Here is a 22,175-nt window from a genome sequence, read left to right as displayed (position 1 = left end):
AAATTGAATGTACATTTTAGATAGGACTGTCAATCATTCTGTCGGTAAGTTAAAAAGGTTAACATTACTTGCTATGCTATATCTTTCCTTTCTTGAACAGGGTATAGGTAAGTAAAATTTACACTTTACTTCAGTCTAAAGAACACTCTCTACTGTATTGGTTGAAAATGCTAAAATGGTTGCTAAAACTTTGTATCTGTTTTTCATTTCTTATGAGGTCTGTAAAAAAACTGTTTTTGATTGTAAGGTGAATTTTATCAGTGATTGACACAAAAGTGACTTATAATTATTTATAGTCAGCTCTCTGTAGGTCCGTGACTGATAAAAAAAAACCTTGCTTGGTTTGTTCATTAATACTTAATAATTTATAAAATTAACCATATACCATAAATTCCAGTGCAAAACCCGACATAAGCCCCATACTCAAAAGCTTGCAAGAGCGGAAAGACCTAGAGTTCCTAATTATAGACATCCTGAATATCCTGACTCGCAAGCACAACGACGTCAAGTGTGTCGCTATAATCTGCGACCCAGTGTATCTGAATGTGTTCGAGGGAGCGTTCTTCAAAAGGACCTATTCTATGCCCATCATCATGGTATGTGTCTTGATTGAAAAAAGCAGAAAGGGCATGATTCAGGGGTAATTCTGAACAACTTCTGTTCTACGACTGTAAAATGAAATGAACGTTATTTTCAGACTAACCCTTTGAGTCACCCCCTGTAGACACTTATGTTTTATCACATGTTTACCGTATGTAATCTATCATCATCATCAGCTCGTAAATGATTTTTATATCCAATGGGGAGTAACGCGTGTGAATTTGCCGCTAGGGGCGCTGGTGTCGACTGAGGTTAAGTGACATTTTACTTTTCATATAATTTGTTTGGCGGGCTTCGTGATAAATTATATTTTCGTTCATTTCCCTGTTGAAAAGTGATCTCTTTTCGCGAAATTATCGCAAATATGGATTATTTATCGATGAATGTGCACGCTTTGAAAGCTGAATTAAGGAAAAGAGGCGCATAAATAAGCGGTCTCAAAGAGCAGCTAATTCAGAGGTTAGTTTGTTTACTGTTTACAAACTTATTTTTTACGAAATGTATGCTTGTTTGCTTAGGTAACAGCTATGTTTTTGCTTTTTACAGACACCAAGACTATGACCGTAACAGTAACTTGGTTGTTAACGTAGAGGACAGCATCATACAACAAAATGATTCAGTGTATACTGTTGAGTGGCCTTAAGAAACTTTGTATACTCGTAGCAGTGTAAACACTAAAAATGAAACTCCAGATCTAGATATTGTCACCAATGAGTAACTACTTTGGAATTTATGTACAGTGTACGGTGGCCTGCGCCTAAAAGTATACAGGCGGAGTTTTTAAAATAGCGATCCCTGATGATGAAGGGACCAGCTACATCTGTTATAAATCCGGGGATGTGTTGTGTGTGATGTGTGTAGCAGTGGTGTTTATGTGGATGTGCTTGAGCAGCATGTGAGCTTGAGATCGCTATTTTAAAATCGCCGCCTGTATACTTTTAGGCGCAGGCCACCGTACATACCATCGCTCTTACGGTGAATGAAAACATCGTGATAAAACCTGCATATCTAGATTTTCGAACCCACCAACCTGCAGAGGACCAGCGTGGTAGGAAATGGTCCAAGTTTAGGAGTGGAGTTTAGACCTTAAGGCGATATGGACAAAGGCTCCATTCGAGTGAGCCAGGTGCAGGTACTGACACCCCCACAAATAATAGAATACTTAGTATACTATACTACCATTATTAAGTTTCAACTAACAACTCAACCAGCATTCATTGTGTGGATTACTAATGTGTTATATTTTTTGTATAGCAGTGTGTTTAAACGGAAAGGATAAATAAAAGTTAAATCAGTGTGTAATTCTTTTATTTTTAGTGTATTTATTAAATGCCTAATCCTTATTTACATTATGTTCTTTCTGAAATTGGTTATAGGTAATGATTTTCACAAACACGAGATTATCGGATATTAATTATTTCTCAAGCCACTGTTTTAGAACAGTTTTATCACTTGGTAACATATGTCCTCCTTTTCTTTCCCAATATAACGGATCTGAACAACATTGCGGCATAGTAACTCGATATGATGATAGTTATTTTATAATTAATAAGCTTATAAGATTCAAGATTTAAAAACTTTATTTGGCGCCAATTTGATAAAGTCGCCTTTGATAAATTTGACAGCTATGGTACCTCTTAACCTCAGTCGACAGTGGCGCCAACTGGTGAGCAAAAAAACGGTAGTCCCCATTGATTTTATTAGCTTAGGTAAGGTATAGCACTGCTAACGTAATTCGGTCTAGTAACGTCACTTTGAATAGCATTTAAACCTCAGTCTAAATAACTTGCACTAACTATATCCATTTGCAGATAGTAGTAGCTGAGTATGAGGACCTTTTATCTCCTAACTACATAACACTGGAAGCTCTGAGGCAGGCGCGGAAGGATGACTGCAATGTGTACTTGATATTCCTAGCCAATGGTCTGCAAGCTTCGAGGTTACTTAGATTTGGAGACAGGTAAAATACCTATTAGGTAGTATAATCTATATAGCGGTGGCAGTAGAAGGTCTATTTGTAGATGAAATAAGAAGTTTTGGAGAGTTGTTACAAAATGGTACGTTAAATAAAATGAGAGAGTCGCGGTTAGCGCAGTAGCGGTTAAAAACTGCGGTACTTAGGTAACACATTCGATTTAATAAAATCCCAGATTTATCTTGTATACAATGTATTTCGTCACTATACCCGTTTTACCTACTGTTTGTGTAAGTAGATATAATAAAATATTATCTTCTCTACAAATGGCCACTTCCATTAGAAGTAGAACTTAGTTAGTTACTGTTGTCTTTTCGATTCTACCTACTATCATCACTCACAAAACCTCCACTCCCCACTTCCAGACACCGCATCCTAGACACCCGCGCCCAGTTCGCGATGCTTCACGACGTGCGTCTGTTCCACAGCGAGCTGCACTACGTCTGGCGGCGGATAGTCAACGTGCTGTTCATCAAGCACCACCAGCGCGTGCGCGGCTCCAGCAAGAGCAAGGTGCGGTGGTAGTCAGTCAGTAGCTAGTGTAGTGAGGTGGTAGTCAGTCAGTAGCTAGTGTAGTGCGGCTGTTCCACAGCGAGCTGCACTACGTCTGGCGGCGGATAGTCAACGTGCTGTTCATCAAGCACCACCAGCGCGTGCGCGGCTCCAGCAAGAGCAAGGTGAGGTGGTAGTCAGTCAGTAGCTAGTGTAGTGAGGTGGTAGTCAGTCAGTACGTCAGTAGCTAGTGTAGTGAGGTGGCAGTCAGTCAGTAGCTAGTGTAGTGAGGTGGTAGTCAGTCAGTAGCTAGTGTAGTGAGGTGGTAGTCAGTCAGTAGCTAGTGTAGTGAGGTGGTAGTCAGTCAGTAGCTAGTGTAGTGCGGCTGTTCCACAGCGAGCTGCACTACGTCTGGCGGCGGATAGTCAACGTGCTGTTCATCAAGCACCACCAGCGCGTGCGCGGCTCCAGCAAGAGCAAGGTGAGGTGGTAGTCAGTCAGTAGCTAGTGTAGTGAGGTGGTAGTCAGTCAGTAGCTAGTGTAGTGCGGCTGTTCCACAGCGAGCTTCACTACGTCTGGCGGCGGATAGTCAACGTGCTGTTCATCAAGCACCACCAGCGCGTGCGCGGCTCCAGCAAGAGCAAGGTAATAATAAGTGGAGACTGAATTGCAGGCGCTATATAAATATCTGTACAGCATATGCTGAGTCAATTAGCCGATAAAGGCGCTGGTAAGTATATTGTAGATTACGACTTCGAGAAATTACATTTCTAAAATACAGTCCTATCACTGAGGTACTTTACCTTACTTAAGATGGTACCAATACGAACGTATAACCTACTATTTTACTTATCATAACTTTTACTTAACTACCATACCTAAAATAGCGTCTTTGTATTTTATTCCAGGCATGGTTCGACCTATCAACAGTGCCGTTCCCGAACCCTATACGAAGCGTATTCGTCTCAAAACGGGTGGACATATGGAGCAACGGCAGGTTCCACTACAACCGCCCATTGTTCGAGGATAAGACGAGGAATCTAAACGGGGAAGTATTAAATGTGGTGTATTTGGACCATATTCCGTCTGTCGTGGTCGTCAAGTCGAACACTACGAATAGGATAAGCGGAGTTGAGATTGAGGTCAGTTTTTAGGTTTAGTGCTATACTTACATAATAAATATTTTTGTTAGGTAAAGTGGTAACTACTTGACTGAATGAATTTTACAGTCAGTAGAGAGTAAGTACCTACTACTAGCATGCCAAATATTCATTCGACTTACTTACAACGTGCTCATATGCTGAGAAATTTTTTAGATAGTCGGCACCTAGGTATACCTTTTATATGATCTAGGTTGTTATTTACTAATCACTTCTACATACTTCACAGATCCTCAACACGCTAGCCAAGAAAATGAACTTCATTCCCAAACTGTACCAACCAGAAAACGCTGACCTCCACCAGTGGGGGCAGAAGCAGGCGAACGGCTCTTTCTCAGGGCTTCTCGGAGAAATGGTCAATGGCAAGGCAGACGTCGCTTTAGGCAACCTACAGTATACGCCCTACCACTTGGAGTTAGCTGACTTGAGCATTCCATATATCTCTGAGTGTTTGACGTTTTTGACTCCGGAAGCGTTGACCGATAACTCTTGGAAAACGCTGATATTGCCTTTCAAGTAAGTTGGGACATGACTACATGCTGTACTTACCCAAGTAGGGGAGACCGGGGACAAAAGTATATAACAGTTTGTAGCTTCTGTCTGATTTCTCCTTATTAATAACATTTACGATAAAATAAATATACTCACATAAAACTTTCGTATATAGTCTACAAATATCCATTATTACTTTACTTAATGCATCTCGAATTTTAGCAATTGTAAAGCCTAAAAAAAAGGGAAATCGTTACTTTCGACCCAATGGTCAGGACGAAAGTAACAAGGCATGGGTCGAAAGTAACAACCCATAAATTCTGCCCAATGTTATAAATACGATTCAAAAACAATCTTATGACTTATTGACAAAACTAAAAAAATCTTATGACTTATTGACAAAAGTAAAAAAAACTTCTTAATATAAACTGTAAATGAGATCCATCATTTAAACTGCCTAACTGATAAGAAGTTGTTTTACATATATCTAATCAAAACAACAAAAAATAAAAATTTACAATGTGACATGGCAAACTTACGAAAGTAACACGTTACTTTTGTCCTGCCGCGAACTGTTACTTTTGTACCCATCCCCATTTTTGAAATATCAGGGTGACATAACTTTAAAACAGCACGTGTTATTCGAAAACAATTTATGACATGCTACAGACAATCTTATAATGAATCAATGAAAAAATAGTCATATGGCTCTTGGCATCGTAATTCTACGTAAACACTAAATTAATAAACACCAAAAATCTTACTTTTGGTGTGTAAAATCACGAAATGCTCACTAAAACAACCTTGCACCGCGGCACGGGCGCGGAAAATGATATCATGTGCGGGGGGCATCGCATGCTGACAACAAGCGAGCGGTCGTGGGGAAGTCCACAGAGTCTTTGTTACTTTCTACCCGCTGTTACTTTTGTCCCGGGTCTCCCCTACCTATCATGGTCAGTCCTTAATCGTCTGCAGATGGACCTTGGCGTCGTCCTAATTGGCAGCGATAAATTGCACCACGAGAATGCATGCGACGCCTTCGGCTTCCTCCGAAGAGCGCCACGACAATCTGTCTCCAGCCCCATCTAGTAAACAACTTTCTAAGGCAGTTGCGCCAACAGGGCGCAAAGTAGCTATAGATAGTATTAGGTACATTATAGGTATATTATGTTCAATAAATCTTTTTCCAGATTGTACATGTGGATCGCCGTGCTGTTAGTTCTTTTAATCACCGGAGCCATATTTTATGGACTCGCTAAATATTACGAGAGCCTCCTCAAGATGAAGGATGATGACGTCATAAAATCCAGAAGCGGCAAAGAGCTGGAGGTTTATAAAAATAATTCGGATTTATACGAAGGTTGGTACTTACGCAACGCATGTATTTAAATTAAAATATAAAGAGCTCCACCACTCCCAAAGAGCGCCACAACACTATCTATGGCTCTCAACACTCCGCTACCAGAACCTCTATCCATAACGTAATATTCTAGTTACCTTTGTACATTGCCTAAGTAAACAATATTTTTATTGTTACAGTACAACCAGCCGGCCTCTACCTCTTCGGCGAAATAGTAAACAGTATCCTCTACACATACGGCATGTTGCTCGTGGTCTCCCTCCCCAAACTACCCGCAGGGAACTCCATCAGACTCCTTACAGGCTGGTACTGGCTCTACTGCATCCTGCTAGTCGTGTCCTACCGCGCTAGCATGACCGCCATCTTGGCCAACCCCGCCCCACGCGTCACCATCGACACGATAAAGGAATTAGTAGACAGCAAAGTGACCTGCGGCGGCTGGGGCGCCGAAACAAAGAAGTTCTTCGTAGACTCCTCAGACGAAATAACACACAAAATCGGCGAGCGATTCGAATCCATCAACGACCCGTATTTAGCAGCCAAGAAAGTCGCGCAAGGCGTCTACGCTTATTACGAAAACATTTACTTTCTTAAATACTTGAGCGTTAAAAGGAAGAATGTTGCGCTGTTTAACAAGTTTACAGATGAAGATACAAATTCCACCAGCAACGGGACCGCTGTGGAGGCGGTTGAGAGCCCCGAGATGGAGAGGAACCTGCACATCATGAGCGACTGCGTCGTCAACATCCCCGTGTCCATCGGCTTCCAGAAAAACTCACCACTTAAGCCCCTAGCTGATACATACATCATCAGGATCATAGAAGTCGGTTTAGTAGAGAAATTGTTGAATGACGCCATGCATCCAATCAAGTCACTGGAAACAGATGCAGAGGAGGTCAAAGCTCTGATGAACTTGAAGAAACTGTATGGAGCTTTTATAGCTCTAGCTATCGGGTACTTTTTGAGTCTAGTGGCCCTCATAGGGGAATTACTTTATTGGCAATTTGTTGTGAAAAGAGATCCTAAGTTCGATAAATATGCGATGGATATTTATTATTCTAACAAAAGTAAATAATTGAACTACTTTGTTGTCATAAACGCATTTTTATTAGAATGAATTAATGATAAGATTATTACATAATTATATAGGTAGACATTAATTTAATTTGCGTAATTTACTAGTAGTTTTAGGGCTAATAAAAAGTTCTTCAGTCATATAAAAGTTTGTTAAAATCTACTAACATCACAATTTATACTCTATGAATTAGCAAAATGGCAGTATTCAGCTGGTTTTATTCATGATTAAACATAGTAAAGGTATTAAAACTAATAAGTCTAAAACTATTCCATTCCAAACTATACAAACCTACAAAGAAATGAAATATACAAAATCAACTAAGCTAATAATAACACATCATAATTATTAAATTAAAATATAAGGTCTCTTTACAATCATTCACATGTTTTAAAAAGCACTAAGTATAATACATAATATTGGGCACAATCAGCAGATAAAGCTGTGGATGTGGCCAATGAGTAGCTATTGAGCTTCATTGCTTGCCATCAGAGTGGGTTTGGTGCCTTCCGGGGCATTCTCCAGTATCCAGGGGTGATGCAGCACTTGAGCCAGTGGCATGCGTTGCTCCGGGTTCACAACTAGCAGTTTACTCATGATATCCTTTGCTTTTTCAGAGATAAAATCAGGATATTTAATAATGACATAGCGAATTTTCTTATAAGTTTGATGGGAATCCTTAGCATCAAAAGGAGGCAAGCCAACCAGTAGCTCGTAGCATAGAACCCCCAAACTCCAGATATCTACAGCATAGCTGTGTGGTTTTCCTTCTATCATTTCAGGAGACAAATAGTCCAGTGTTCCACATAAGGTCATGCGCCTAGAGGATGGAGAGTGCACGGACCAGCCAAAATCAGCAATTTTTAGTTCTCCATTGTGTCCTATGAGCAAATTTTCAGGTTTGATATCTCTGTGTATGACTTTCTTTGAATGGCAGTAAATAAGAGCTTTGGTCAAGTCTCGGATGTAGACAGCCGCTGTCCTCTCATCAAATCGGTCTCGCTCCTTAAGAAGCTTGTACAGAGCACCATTCTTGGCATATTCTAGGATCAAGTAGATCCTCCTCTCATCGTGGAAGTACCCGTACATGCGCAGGATGTTGGGATGACGCAGGCGGCACTGGATCTCCACCTCGCGCCGCACCTGGTGCTCGATCTCTGAATCCAATATCTGACTTTTGAAAAGCACTTTCAATGCAACGACGTAGCGGGACTCCTTCTCACGAGCTAAGTACACGTTTCCGAACTTGCCTTTACCCAGCGGACGACCCAAGTCGAAGTCGGAAATTGACCACGACTTCTTCTTGTCATCTTTTTTCGGCAGAATTTCTGGTCGTGCAGGAACGGGCTGCTCTACGATTTGGTTGACTTTGGTACTGTTGTGGAGAGGCTTGCCGATGGGCACACTGGGCATCTTGAAGTTGGTCGGCTGAGGTGGCACCATCTTGTTCATCACCTGACTGTATGTGATCTTCCCAACACAATTGTTGCAGCCGGACCGGGTCTCTAACGAATGATTCTCTGAGTTCTCTTTACACCTGCACTTGTTCATGTTAACCGTGTTGAAGAACTTTTTTCCAAGGAGTGCACTGCAATAGCTTCTAGTTTATTTTTAACTTTTTTGAACGATTTGAAATAACCGTCGACAAGTAGACATCGCTCGCAGTACAAAAAAAACAAAGCTGACACTTGATTGACAATAGAAATTTGCAGAAATGTTGCCTGATGCCTGCCACGACTGCCTACTTCTGAACGGTAGACACTGAAGAGGCTACAGTTTTTTAAGCTTAATATCTTTCTAAAAAGCTTATTCCAGCTTTTTCTTATCAGAAACTACATTTAAATCCTTGTAAGCATTTTAATAAATTTATTATTATTTTTATGTCTTTTCGTTTGTTCATACGAAATCGTAGGACTTTTACGTACTCTGTGTTTTAATATTGTTTCTAGCAACATTAAAAAATATATGTTTTTATTTTCGGTTTTGAAATCTATAGATTTGAACCATTCGACATAAAGTTTTATTTATTTTATTTTTTATTGAAAAACATGCGTAAAAAGTAGAGGTAGGTAGATCCAAAATAAAGACTTGATTTTATGGCATATTTTATGAATCTTTGTACAGTTGTGATTCTTCGTCTCGTCTTTTTGTTGGAGCACCATCATGAACCTTAAATTTATGTTTTTGAACGATTCGTCCAAAACAACGAAACGTCAAAAGCGTCAGCTGTTTTATTTGGCTGTCAAATAAAAGGAAGTTTTTTAATCAAAGAAATTTAATTCTTTATTTTTTTGAATTACCTAATTGTTATTGTGAATATTCGATATTGCTCTCCATATTACTGAATTCATAAATCTATAATTATTCCATGTATTGAAGGAAGTAGTGGACTTATATTGTAAGTATGCGTATTTCAGTTGACTGGTGATTTTCACTTTTCCTATTAAAGTATTAATCATATTATGTATGCAAATGCAAAAGGCACCACCTTTAATGACACAAGGAAATATTTAGCCACCAAATAGGTGGTCACAAGCAAGCTCACCACAATTGTTTTTTTTATAAACAAATTTTGAGGTTATTAATACTTTTCACAAACGAAACTCTTGAATGTTATCGCATAGTACCTAAGTTATAAACTTTTGTTTCTTAATAATTGTAGATACTAAAGATGTCTGATGATGCAGAGCAGCAAGCAGAAGAGATTGAGGTGCTGAAGTCAATATACGATGGAGATGAGAATTTCAAACAAGTAGACAACACTACCTACCAATACAAGGTATGTTTGCTTATTAAGTACCAATGTTGCACTGTCACCAATTAGCCATGACTAAGATTAACAGGTGCCTTTTTCTATGTATAACCTCACTGGAAATAATAATATGAAATAAACAACATTATTAGAAAGTTAACGCTTTAAGATTTTGTATGTAAGAAACTATGAAGATCTTAAGCTATTTTTAGATATATTATACCAGTGGATATTATCCAAAGGTATTTGATGAATAATAATGATGGGGTATTTCCAATTTCCAGTACATTGATGGAGAAAAGTCATTCATTGTGGAGATCTCATGGGGAGCCAATTATCCGACAGAGAAGCCCACCTTCCATCTAGAAATATTTTATAATCAGAGTTTGTAAGTATTATTTCTTAACCCTTGAAACCCTATGAGTTGGAGCCACCAAGTGTGGATTCATGTGAGGCACAAAGCGTTTTTAATAGTGACTGATTTTCCAGCACAATTATGGCATATAAGGCCATAAAGAATATAAAACATTAAAATAAAGTAAAACTACCTACACTTTTCATTATGCCTAAAGCAAGTATAATGAATAACCTAATAGTTGTCCCCTATTATGTAGTCAGTACCTATGAAATCTCTTAAATTTGTCTTTATAATTCCAGGTTGCCATCTGTGAAAAGCAAAATCCTGTCAATCCTCAACGAGGAAGCGGAGCAGTGGGTAGGATGCGCCATGACTTACACCCTGTTTGAGTGCCTCAAGGAGAAAGTCACGGAAATATTAGCCGAACAGATCGAAGAGGTTGTGACGGCCAAGGTCGAGAAAATTACGATCAATGATGATGTGAGTTTCCATTTTATGATTGAGAAGAATAAGTGAAGAGTGTAAGAGTTTCACATGTCTGGATAAAATACCTACCTTTCAGATAATATAACTTATTTCACATCTCTTTGCTCCTATTAGCTTGTTACTCTGCTATTCAATGATTGAGATGAACTTATCTGATTTATATGTATAGACATCTTTGCTCAGTCAGTGCTGGTAAACCCCATGTTCGACCACCGATAATTCACATTCAATTTCCATGTTTAAATTTCCAGGCGGACACAAAGAAGGTAGACCCTAAGAAGGAGCAACTAACAAAGGCACAAAAGCGTCGGGCGTGGGACCGCGCGGAGGCGGGGGCGGGGGGGATGCGGGGCCGCGGCTGGGACTGGGTCGACATCGTCAAGCATCTGTCTCAGGCGCCGCACCAGCCCTCCTCATGACAGAGCGGGTAGGATGTATGTCTGCTGTTGCGTTTGAGGAAGACGGTTGGGCTTCAGAGATTGTTTCTGTCTCTCTCATTTGAATGTATCGGTTTATATGACAGTGTAAAGGACTCTAGTTGCATTATCTAGTGTTTTCTATCATAGTGTATGCCTAACTTTCGACTTGCTCCATGCCACTTACACTGCCAGAAGATTTTTTTAAACTTTCAGAATATTTTTTATACTGAATAGAATGCAGGCTTTGTCTAGTTCTATCATGTGACTAATAGCAGTGTATTTAAATAAATTTATTTAAATAGTCTAACTAGAATATTAAAATTATCCAACTATAAAACAACCTATTCTGATTGTAATTTTTTCGTAAAAGGCATTGGACTTTCTACAAAGATTGTACCTAAATCCATAGTTGTTGGTATTACTTTGTATATTTATGCTAATGTACATTATTTTGAATAAATAATTATTTATTCGCCTTTTCAGACTTTACTTTTGCCTCATCTGATAAGTAGGAATATTGTAGCAGATAACAATACATAAATTAACAACTGTTTGAGTAGACGAAATCTCGAGTGTGGAGACCACGAACCGACAATCATAGTGTGGGATGCCCTCCGGCCGGTAGCCGTTGGATGAGGAAGACTGAGGCAGAGGTTACCTAGTGGCTCTCATGGGATTGGGTTATGTCTAGCAGTTGACGATTGTTTGCAGGAGTACGAAGCCTTATTATGTAATGTTCCTTGTTGAATGGAGGATGTAGGTAATGGTCATGAACAATACCAGTTCCATCTATTGCTTTTATACCTTCTACGAATCAGAACAATAATCAAGGAAGCTTTTTGACCACTAGGCTTTGGCATTGCATATTGCATGACACATGCCATTTGTATTTAAAACGTAGTGTTATTTTCTCTATGATCACAATGAAAACATGAGCCATCCAAATTTTTTATACACATTTTTGTCGATAAAACCTTAACCAATGAAGCACTCAAAGCGGCAATGGTTCACGCCGGCCGAGATCGCGGTTCACCACACCGCCGAGGACTGCTGGGTGGCGCTCAACGGGAGAGCCCTGAACCTCACGGAGTGGATCAAGGAGCAGCTGGCCAGGTTTGAGGAATGGTGTAGTGGGTAGTGACCCGGGCTGCTTTGGCGAAGGTCCCGGATTCGAATCCCGGCCGCGGCAGATATTTCTTTAAAGACAAGTATTTGTATTCTGGTCTTGGGTGTTAGTATATGTATTGTATAATTAGGTGTATCTATCTATGTAACTACCTACCTATGTGTAGTAGATATATCAGCAGTCCGATAACCATAGTTATTACAGGTTCTGTTCTGTCTAGCTTAAATTGGGGTCTTATGGCCGTGTGAGATGTCCCCACATAATATTATATTTTAGGTGCCGGTGCACTAAGACTTGCAGCTGTGGAGGCCAGGATCGGTACTGTGATGAGAACTGCTACGAGAAATGTCAGTGTATTGTGAGCGGGTACCAGTATTGCGATGCTAGGAGGGTAAGTTGATGCCACTATAGTAAGGTAATAAAGGACGAATAACAACACTATATCGCGATTCGCCACATATACGGCACTGTGATTGTTAGAACACACATGTACCCGCGCCGTGAGGACGTGACCTTGAATACTCAGATACTAATGCACTCATTTATTATTACCCAACCCCACCAGCTAGCAATGACAGTCCTAGCGTTCGCCGGCAAAGACATCAGCTCCTGGTTCAAAGGAGACGACTGGGTCCACTACATCCACCCCATCGCCGGCACCCACACGCCCTTCTACCGCTGGGGCCCCGACGCCAAGCAGCCGGTGGTGCCGTCCACAAGATGGCGTCCGTATGAAGAACCTCCTTGGTGGCTCGATGAGAAATATGTGGAAGGCTACGTCTCGGCGAAGACCAGGCCTCTTAGGATCGTTAATACTTTGACTGGTGAGGATTTGCTTGGCTAATGAAACTAGTTTGTAGGGACCAACAGTAGATAAATAGGTAGATAGATTTTAGTCTGTATCCAGATCCAACTGTATTGTTTTATATTAAGTACCTACCTCACTACCTAGTTGAGTAATATCTGGCCTATGACATAATTTGCTTAAGTAGGTACTTATAGATAGTAATTTGAATGTTCTAAGGAACTTCTTCCGAACCCACATACAATTAAAAATTCCAGGATCGACTGTAACATTGGAAGTGTGCTCCGAGGAGTCCATCTACCAGATAATGATGCGCTACTGCCTGCACAACTCCCACTTCGCGTCCTACACGTGGCGGTACCAGGGCCGCTCGCTGTGCCTCAACATGACGCTCGCACAGAACGGTATCCCAGACGAGAGGGACACCTTCAACCAGGTCGGCTTGCCCGACAACTTCTACATCCCAGCCATACTGGTCTACTACAACGACGACTTGACGGAAAGCGGGTGTTCCTGCCGACCTGGCAAGATAGGCTACTGCTGCTGCGGCGACTGCTGGTGCAAGGGCAGCAAGCAGTCTATTTGTACCTGTCGCGGCTGCTGGTGCAACTACCGCCCGTGGCCGGTCTGCACTTGCGACTACTGCAGGTGCAACAAGCCACCAGAGCCGAAGTGCCGCTGTGGTAAGTGCATATGCACAGGCGATGATTATGACGAGTGCGTTTGTGATAAATGCACCTGCAAAGGGAAAGTGGAAGAGATTTGTCCATGCGTCTACAAGGAGGGCAAGCCGTTGGAAATCTGCGAATGTGCTGAGGAAGATGTATGTGTGTGTAAGGAGGAACCGCAGGCTGCATGTGTGTGTCCTGTGGATGAATGTGTGTGTAAGGTTAAGGAGCTATTTGTGTGTTCATGCGAGGAAGCTGTTGAGGAGACAGTGCCGAGGGTTTCAAGAGTCCTCTCCACTATTCCGGAGAATATCAATGACAAAAAGTGCACCTGTAAAGACGAAGACAAGTCTGTGTGCTCTTGTGAGAATGGTGACGATAAGTAAGTTATATGAGACTGGCAGTGATTTTTATTATTTATTTGTACTTATTGACTAATACCTTAACAGCAAGGCCTACTTACATACTTAAATATTTGATTAGTTTGTTATAATTTAACTTACCTCACTGCCTGTGATTATTCATTCATAAGCCTATGTTTAATTACTTATTATTGTTTTATTATGTTTTGGAATTGGGCATGTTCTATTTTAGTGCAATTAATTATATAATTTTAAATTATCTATGATTCATTTTATTTAATAAACTATTCATGAAACTACTTTGAGTTTAATTATAAAATCAATTACTTAGATATTTACAGATTTATAAGTTAACAGTCCAGGGGAAGTTTAAAGATTTTATAAGAGTTTTACTATAAGTCTAACTTCTTTAACAGATCCAAACAGAGATAGATGTATGCATCTGCTGTGATGTGACCCTGGATGTGTTAGGATTCCCCAACAACCATCTAAAGTACTTACAAGATAAATAATTCTATGCTGTAAACAACCAATAGTTTTGTTTTTAGTTCTTAAATTTTTTGGGACTTTGATCAAGTTTATAATTAACTATATTGGAATATTTTTTATAAACCAGAGTTTGCTTTTATAATTGGTATGTAGGTATGCAGCATATGTTTTTCTTATAGGTACATCATAGTACCTAAACATTTACATATTATGTATGTTTATACATTTTTATTTGCTTAATTAGGTATATTTTGGGTAGTCTTTTTGTTATTTTATAGTTTATACCCACAATAATACTTAGGGATAACATTTATTTTATTTACATACTAAACTAGGAAGACTTAGTAATTTTTGGAATAAAATCCTCAAATTTTACAAAACTGTGTCTTTTATTATGAATCTACATGATTTTCTATTCTATTTTTAAAATCATGAGTCCTTTTAGAAACCACTTCTCTCACTTCTACAGTTACAACCTTCAAGATGTCGTCCAAGTTGGTTCCAATAGTATCCAAAACTTTTTTCAAGTTGTCTTCTGAGCATTTCTCCATGTATTTACACATGAGTGTACATAAAGGGCTCTCTATTTTCTTGGTGAAGGCACTGAGTTGCTCCTTGTCTTGATCTTCAAAATCTGAAGATCCATTTAGCTCCGTCTTCATTGTTACTTGCAGGGCCAGCCAGATGCTGAAGGTATTGTCAAAGAACTTGTCCATCGAACACAGAGCACTCAGGTCTACTGTGCTGACTATTGTCACTGTGGAATCTATAACATCAGCCAAATCTATGTCTATCTCCTTCTGATTCACTATTTTGTTGTTGTAATATTTCAGAATGAATTCAATCATAGGTATTAGGGCTTCTTTACTTTCTGAGTATATTGATAGGGACTGGTCAAAACCAATCAAGTTTAGTGTTATCTCTAAACTTATAACTAATATTCTTTCTAATTCATCTTTCTCACAAATATCTGGCTGTGTTATTGTGAGCTCAACTACAGCTGCACTTAAACTTTCTATAGCTTCTTTTTTAACAAACATGGTGAAAAATGTTGCCCTGTACTTCTCTGTATTGCAATATGAGCAAACTGTGTTCAAATTTTCCATAGCATTTATGAGAAGGTTTTTGTGCGATGAGTTTTTTAATATGAAATACAGTGCATCAGGAAATCCTACTGATGCAAGTAGGTCCATCCATGTCTGCACTACTCCATCGTCTGCCAGGAACAAGCTCGCGCTTACTAGTCGCAGGACCTGTATCAGAAGCAAACTGTCTTCATGGCTAATGTAATCCAACAGTGATGTGAGAAAATCTTTTTTTTCTAACAAATCTTCAACAACTTCTTTTTGGCAGCACATGTTGGCGATAATGCCGACAATAATCTCCAGTGTTCGTGAGGAATCGATGTCAGGTAGAGCATAGTTAAATAGGTTAAGAATCTTGTGTTTCTGAAGAAACTGTACTACGTCCCGCTCTGCAGTCATGTCCCAGAGAGTGCAGAGGTCTTCTTCGAACGATTTCTCCTGTAATACATCTTTCAGTACGTCTAATTCGGCGAATTTCATCATAAGTTTAAGCACGAACCTTTCACTGTAGGCGGTGTCTCCTATCACATCTCCACTGATTTGTGGCAGAATTTCGTCTTGGCTGACTTCTGATTCCGTTATTGGTTTCATTGTACTATGTTAAGGCACTTGTTTATTGCTTTTATGTATCAAAATTGAGATTTAAAATACAATTTAATCAGAAATAACTATCCAACACAACATTTTGTTGTCGTTTTTTTCATTATTGTTATTTTGACATTTCGTACGTCAATATAACTACATGTTCAATGTGTTCAATATTAATCAGTGCCCCAAAGTGTCAACTAACGCAAACATGTTTTCCCCTTCAAGCTTAGAATAATAAAGGTTTATTTATGAAAAATGTTGCATGTTTCAGTTTCTTCATTTCAGTGTCACGCCAGAAGCGCGACGCTGTTTTTATTCTAAGCAGCACGGTAAAGAGTTGTACTTTACTACAAAAAAAGGCTGTAGCTTTACCTGCGAGCTCTGCTTCTGGAAATTCTGAGATGGCTAAAAAGTTTTAGAAAGGTATGAAATAAAAAAATTACACAGGTTATCATAATAAATTTAATGGATATAAAACAGTTTTAAATTATTTGGATCAGATTATAAAACTATAGTAGCTGGGATTCTCACACTAGTCTAAGCCTGTCGTGAGTAACCAGTAGGCAGGAATTTATTCATAGGTATAATGGATGGCGGTTGAACAAAATGCGAACAATATTTAGCTATTTTTTTGTATCTTACACTCCATCTTTTTCGTATTGTTTATCAAAGGCACCAGCCAACCAGAACCAGCAGCTGATCAAAATTCACCTGTGCTGTGTGTGACTGGTTATAATGACAGCCATTAAAATAATAATCACTAAACTCTGTTCTTTATCTCAGGATTAGTGAAAGTTAGAAATGGTATAGAACTTAGAGTATAAAAACGTACTATTATATTCTCTATGTTAGTAGGTATCTGGCATGTATCTGGCGTACCGGGCGTACCCTTGGGCGTAGGTACCTACCTACCTACCTTTAGCTTTATCGGTTACCGCCTTTATGCAACCTACTCACAGATTAGAGAGCCTAAGTACTAACTAAAGTAACTAAAGTGAACCAACTGCAGAATCTGCGAGATCTCTAGAAAGGAACAAATATCATAGATTGAAATATTCATAATAAGAACATTATCCATGCGCCCGTAGTCCGTGGACGACAGTTCCAAGCCGCGGGCCGCTACGCTCAGCCAAGCGCGATTCCTGGGCCCGCCAGCCCTGCCACAGATGGACATTACCCACCTGTGCTTTATTCCCAACTAACACCGTAGCGTTAAAAAAACTCTCATATAACTTGTATAATGGTTCCATTCGAAACTTAAAGTGTTAAGACATAGCTGTATAAGAGTGTAGGAGAGTGCTCTAACTCACTTATAACCACGAAAGAGGCCCACGATTTTGAGAGTAAAGGCTTTAGAAAGCCTGTAAAACGGTGTCATTGAAGTGTTCAAGTTATTGAAAGCCTGTAGTACGGTGTCATTGAAGTGCTAAAGTTACTATAGAAGAGCGTTTAATCACTCTCAGCTAGAACTTTTACCGGTATAGTTGTAGTTGTAGAATGGTTATTTGACACCCTGACTCTTATTTGTTTGGTAAAAAAGGGTTAAGTGAGTATGTTACCGTTTTTCGAATACACTTTTACCATAACAGTTGTATGTGTTTGAAAATAATAGTGTCAACAGCAATCATACGCGACAGTATTAAAGTGACAGTATTGATTAATACTAAATAACAGTAAATATAATATATTTACTTGACTTAACATGTTTTGTGAATTGAAAATAATATGCCATTGTAATTTTACTGTAATGTATACCATATTTCCCACCTCAATTTTAATGCGCTCCGAATTTATTAAGGATTTCAAATGAATCATAAGTAAATAGACGACTCAATTTTGTATTTTTTTGTATCCTTGCTGTATTTCCATTAGTTTCATTAATCGATTGGCATGACTGGAATGACAAAATTCACATAAATAGAAAAGTATTTTTAAGCAAAATATTCTTTATCCCAGCAATTTATAGGTTAGGTCGCCAATGCAAATGGCGAACTTACATTTAAGACATATAGACTCACCTAAGTCATCTATTACACTTTTTGAAATAGAACACCCTTAGCCAAGGGTATTATGCAGTCTTAGTCGATCCGCACAGTCTTGCTTAACACCGTTACTTTTACAGTCTACTTGCCTAACGCAATAAGCGTAAGTTAAGTTAACCTTAAAGATTAAAACTGCATTGTTGAGTTTTCAAACACTGTAAGAATCTTGTCTTACTGCACTCTTGACAAAATCTCGTTTATAACCAATTCCTGCAGCCTAAATGCAATATGACACCTAAAGATTTATATATGTATTAAAGGAAACCACTTAACAACCATAAGTGTTAACAGGTGTCAGTGAGCACTCTTGTATAGCTTTAGGTTCTAGAAACAGTTTAAACCTATAACATCTTAATTATAATTGCTTTGACTAATACCATTTTAACACTTAAACCTGCTGTTAACACTAATTTCATTTTTTAACTCATCTTTATCGCTTTATGTTAGAACTGAGATAATTATAACACAGTTATACAGGTTAAAGTTATAAAAATAGCTGTAACTGAGGGTAAAATGTTTGTTGGGTTATTTAATGCTTTTATCGGTACTTATGTTATGTTATTAGGCTCTTATTTCTTATACACTATACAATCTATCATGATAAGTACGAAAGGAATATCAGGACATCGCTCAGCGCTGGGATTCAAACCCGCATCTCTGGCGTGAGAAGCGGGAAATCGGGTAAGCCGACTAAGCTACCATACCGCCGCTCCATAGGTACCTAAGTAGTACTAGTACTACTTTTTGTAGTAGCTTGTAGTACATAAATACCTATTACCGATTGTTTCGGGTTTTGGGGGGTTTACTTACCTAAGATCTCAGTTCGGTTATAGGTAGTGGTACCTACTAATGCCATAGACACTATAGGTAAAAGCTTACCTATAACATGCCATACTTTCCTTACCTATGTATGTACCTATGTAAGCCAGAATAAAGAACTGTAAGTACAAAATGGTATAATATAGTTGTATGTAAGTAGGTATGTATTAACAATCCCACGCGAAAGCGCTATTCCAGTCCAGTCGTCGCGTCGCACTACAAATTGCACTTATTTTGCGTATTTACTGAGCTCAGCCATACGCATGCGCGGTTAGCATAATACACCCACTTGCCGCCCTAAATTATAGTAACAACCCCATGCAGAGTTCCAAAGAAAATAAACTGCGCGCAGCATTCAGTTGCCGCCATATTGTTGCCATAGACAAGTGGCCGATGTCTGAGTACGCGCGCTTATTTTGACGTATTTTATGGCGGGAAATTGAGAAGAAATTTTGCTAAGAACTTACCACGTACCTACACTTACTTAATTTTACTTAGTTAGTTTTATGAGTTTAAAATTGATCGACAAACACTGTGAGACTGTAGAGAAACTTATTTAATGAAAGACGCAAGGAAACAAGTGCATGAATTGTGTTGAACAAGTGTGGTTTGTGTGAAGATTTCATTAAAAGTAAGTATTACCTTACCTCCCACGCATCACCCTTACTCTGGACCCTAATGCCCCTAATTCCTACAAAAAAATTAAAAGATGTATGAATAGGTTACCAGGTAGGTACTCGTAGTTAGGACTTACGATCTGTCTAGGTATTCTATCTATATATCATCATAGGTAAATCATACTTCATCTTCTCATCTCATCATATTTATTAGGTAGGTAGAATATTGATTCCCAGTCCCAGTTGGCCATTGCATGGCAAGGGGAGTAAGTTAATCCAATAAAGGTCAATTTGTTTAAACGCATCGATTGTGGGTAGGTCCCCTCGATTCTACACCCCATCCCTTAATATTTGCTTACAATAAACTTTAGTAACTGGGTATAAAAAAATTACATGTATTTATATTTTTAAATTATTTAGACCATTGTTGACATTTGTTTTAATTATTTTTGTGACTTAGCTTAATATTAATGTTTATGTTTTGTGTTTTGACTTATTTTTCTTAGTTTTAATTTGATTTTATTTAATTTGTATTATTATCTTAATTTTGGTATAAATGGACAGACAGTTAAATGAAAAAGTTAGGTGTTAAATTAATATTAGTTTAACAGAGGTTGACCTGTATGCGACTCTAACTTGACAGTTGAAAGTCATTAAACGTCAAGTTAAGCAGAGCTTTAGTATGAAAGCATCACTTTGATTGGACGAATCTTGTGGGTGGAGTAGGTTTTAAGTTCATGGACAATGACGTTCGGACCCTGAGTAAGAAACTGCGGCTAGGAATTTCATTATTTTGGCGAATATTAAAACATAGATGTGAAAAAAACAGTAGAAATAACACCAATATCACACATCACGCCTTCGCGTCACACCAACCAAAGAGTTGCCACCAAAAAGTCCAACTGTCCCATTGTGTTACCGTCTCTGCTTAGTTCGGAACAATGCGTGTAATGCCTGTCGAATCCAGCCATTGTCTGCAGTAGGTGGATTGAAACCACATCCGGTGCAGGTCTTCGAAGCCGCAACCGTCTTCAAGGTTTTACGGTCAAGATCGGGATACTTTTCAATTTATATTACACTGTACCTGCTAGGTTTTAGGTGATTAAAAAATGTATATTGAAAATTGATTTAAATTACCTACTTAAATGTGTAAGTAATGGTTGTGAATATTGATGTAAACTATAAGCAGTCTTTATTGATTTCAGGAAACGGCAATGGCAACGTTGCCCATCTTCGTGTCTCTAAGCAGGTAAGCTTATTGTACACGTTTTAGTTTTAACAGCCCTTTAATCTTACAGATTTTGCTGTGTCAAAATCAAACTCAATATTATATTTAACAATTTTATGTTCAACATGTTTTGGATATGCACCATTGACGGCTCGCACTGAAGGATAATCAGAAATAGCTGCATCAAACTGTACACGATCTATGATATATTGGGCAGGACCGGGGCGCGTGTCGATTAAGTACACACGGAGAAATAATGATTAGATCATTAAAAATCTATAAGTAAGTAGCAAATAAAATGAGACCTAATAAAAAAAAATACTTTCAGTGATATGATGCTACGGAAAGGCACCCCGACCTACTACTGATTTATTAGATTGATAGATTGATGGTTCAGCTGCTGCTGGTATTCTAGTTTAAGGGCTGATTTTTCAATGGTCAGATAAACGTTATCTGAAGAATAAAATTGATGCTGTCGCGTCTGATTGTTTGTATTTGACAGTGACAGCATAAATTTTATTCCTCAGATAACGTTTATCTGACCATTGAAAAATCAGCCCTAAATAAATAAATATTCTCCGAATACTAGATTAGTAAATAAGTTATTTAAGTACTTTTTTTTTTCTTGGTTTCACAAAACGGCGCAATGGAAACAAACTGCGCTATGGCCGGCACGCTTCTAAAATTATATTAACAACCGTTTTACGACATTTTAAGCCCATTTTTACTGTGTTTAAAATATTTCCTGTATCTGGTTAATTGGACTATTCTAAAAAAGGATCTTCTGTTTTATACTTACATGGAATCGTCGAAAATAATTTATAAGTATCTATAGGAGAATTAACGTGGTCGTGCACCTTCCATCTTTGTCGACTAAGTATGTGGACAGGAATATTTCACTTCACTATTCGGATAACAGTCGAATTGCCTTAAATCAATCTTGCATGTTAAAACCCTAGACCTACGGGTCAGGTACTGAAGTGAACCTGTGGTAATAGGTATCCAGACCAAAATAAAGATTAAATACCTGTGGTAGCTATCCAGATCGAGGTAGGGTTGGATCTTGTTCGATGCTTCACCTCAGGGAGTTCTAGGGTTCCAAGGTGCAAGATTGATTTAAGGCAATTCGTCCAATATCCGAAGGTGCGAAAGGAAATTCTTTGGTCAGGAAACGGAC

The 22,175-nt window shown here is 38.7% G+C and overlaps 7 protein-coding genes across 7 annotated transcripts in view; 5 read left to right on the top strand and 2 right to left on the bottom strand.

The window, feature by feature from the left end:
- Positions 1 to 175: 175 nt before the first annotated feature.
- Positions 176 to 3,294, top strand: LOC119693633. The gene is made up of 4 exons (XM_048623763.1): positions 176 to 192; positions 398 to 596; positions 2,412 to 2,560; positions 2,941 to 3,294. The coding sequence occupies exons 1-4, from the start codon at positions 176 to 178 to the stop codon at positions 3,098 to 3,100; spliced, it is 525 nt and encodes a 174-aa protein (XP_048479720.1). The 3' UTR covers positions 3,101 to 3,294.
- A 322-nt stretch (positions 3,295 to 3,616) lies between these two features.
- LOC105380971 (glutamate receptor ionotropic, kainate glr-3) lies at positions 3,617 to 7,180 on the top strand. The gene is made up of 5 exons (XM_048623455.1): positions 3,617 to 3,712; positions 3,976 to 4,209; positions 4,457 to 4,743; positions 5,910 to 6,079; positions 6,259 to 7,180. Exons 3-5 carry the CDS (start codon positions 4,481 to 4,483, stop codon positions 7,152 to 7,154), a joined length of 1,329 nt encoding a protein of 442 aa, XP_048479412.1. The 5' UTR covers positions 3,617 to 3,712; positions 3,976 to 4,209; positions 4,457 to 4,480; the 3' UTR covers positions 7,155 to 7,180.
- Positions 7,168 to 8,825, bottom strand: LOC105380931 (serine/threonine-protein kinase Aurora-2). Its single transcript, XM_011550543.3, has one exon. The coding sequence runs from the start codon at positions 8,703 to 8,705 to the stop codon at positions 7,620 to 7,622; it is 1,086 nt and encodes a 361-aa protein (XP_011548845.2). The 5' UTR covers positions 8,706 to 8,825; the 3' UTR covers positions 7,168 to 7,619.
- A 556-nt stretch (positions 8,826 to 9,381) lies between these two features.
- LOC105380930 (RWD domain-containing protein 4) lies at positions 9,382 to 11,645 on the top strand. Its single transcript, XM_011550542.3, has 5 exons — positions 9,382 to 9,552; positions 9,817 to 9,933; positions 10,191 to 10,294; positions 10,564 to 10,744; positions 11,002 to 11,645. Exons 2-5 carry the CDS (start codon positions 9,826 to 9,828, stop codon positions 11,167 to 11,169), a joined length of 561 nt encoding a protein of 186 aa, XP_011548844.3. The 5' UTR covers positions 9,382 to 9,552; positions 9,817 to 9,825; the 3' UTR covers positions 11,170 to 11,645.
- Positions 11,646 to 12,081: 436 nt separating this feature from the next.
- Positions 12,082 to 14,429, top strand: LOC105380929. The gene is made up of 4 exons (XM_011550540.3): positions 12,082 to 12,282; positions 12,572 to 12,686; positions 12,861 to 13,119; positions 13,358 to 14,429. Exons 1-4 carry the CDS (start codon positions 12,152 to 12,154, stop codon positions 14,152 to 14,154), a joined length of 1,302 nt encoding a protein of 433 aa, XP_011548842.3. The 5' UTR covers positions 12,082 to 12,151; the 3' UTR covers positions 14,155 to 14,429.
- Positions 14,430 to 14,989: 560 nt separating this feature from the next.
- On the bottom strand, positions 14,990 to 16,430 carry LOC105380928. The gene has a single exon (XM_011550538.3). The coding sequence runs from the start codon at positions 16,293 to 16,295 to the stop codon at positions 15,012 to 15,014; it is 1,284 nt and encodes a 427-aa protein (XP_011548840.3). The 5' UTR covers positions 16,296 to 16,430; the 3' UTR covers positions 14,990 to 15,011.
- Positions 16,431 to 19,547: 3,117 nt separating this feature from the next.
- LOC105380927 (TNF receptor-associated factor 4) overlaps positions 19,548 to 22,175 on the top strand; it is an 86,090-nt gene continuing 83,462 nt past the window's right edge. The window contains exons 1-2 of the mRNA XM_038117733.2: positions 19,548 to 19,784; positions 20,976 to 21,019. Coding sequence (XP_037973661.1) covers positions 20,985 to 21,019 — 35 coding nt within the window. The 5' untranslated portion in view covers positions 19,548 to 19,784; positions 20,976 to 20,984. The remainder of the gene's footprint in view (positions 19,785 to 20,975; positions 21,020 to 22,175) is intronic.

This window comes from Plutella xylostella, chromosome 10, assembly GCF_932276165.1.
Source record: "Plutella xylostella chromosome 10, ilPluXylo3.1, whole genome shotgun sequence".
Lineage (NCBI taxonomy): Eukaryota > Metazoa > Arthropoda > Insecta > Lepidoptera > Plutellidae > Plutella > Plutella xylostella.
This window is presented reverse-complemented; position numbering and strand designations above follow the sequence as displayed.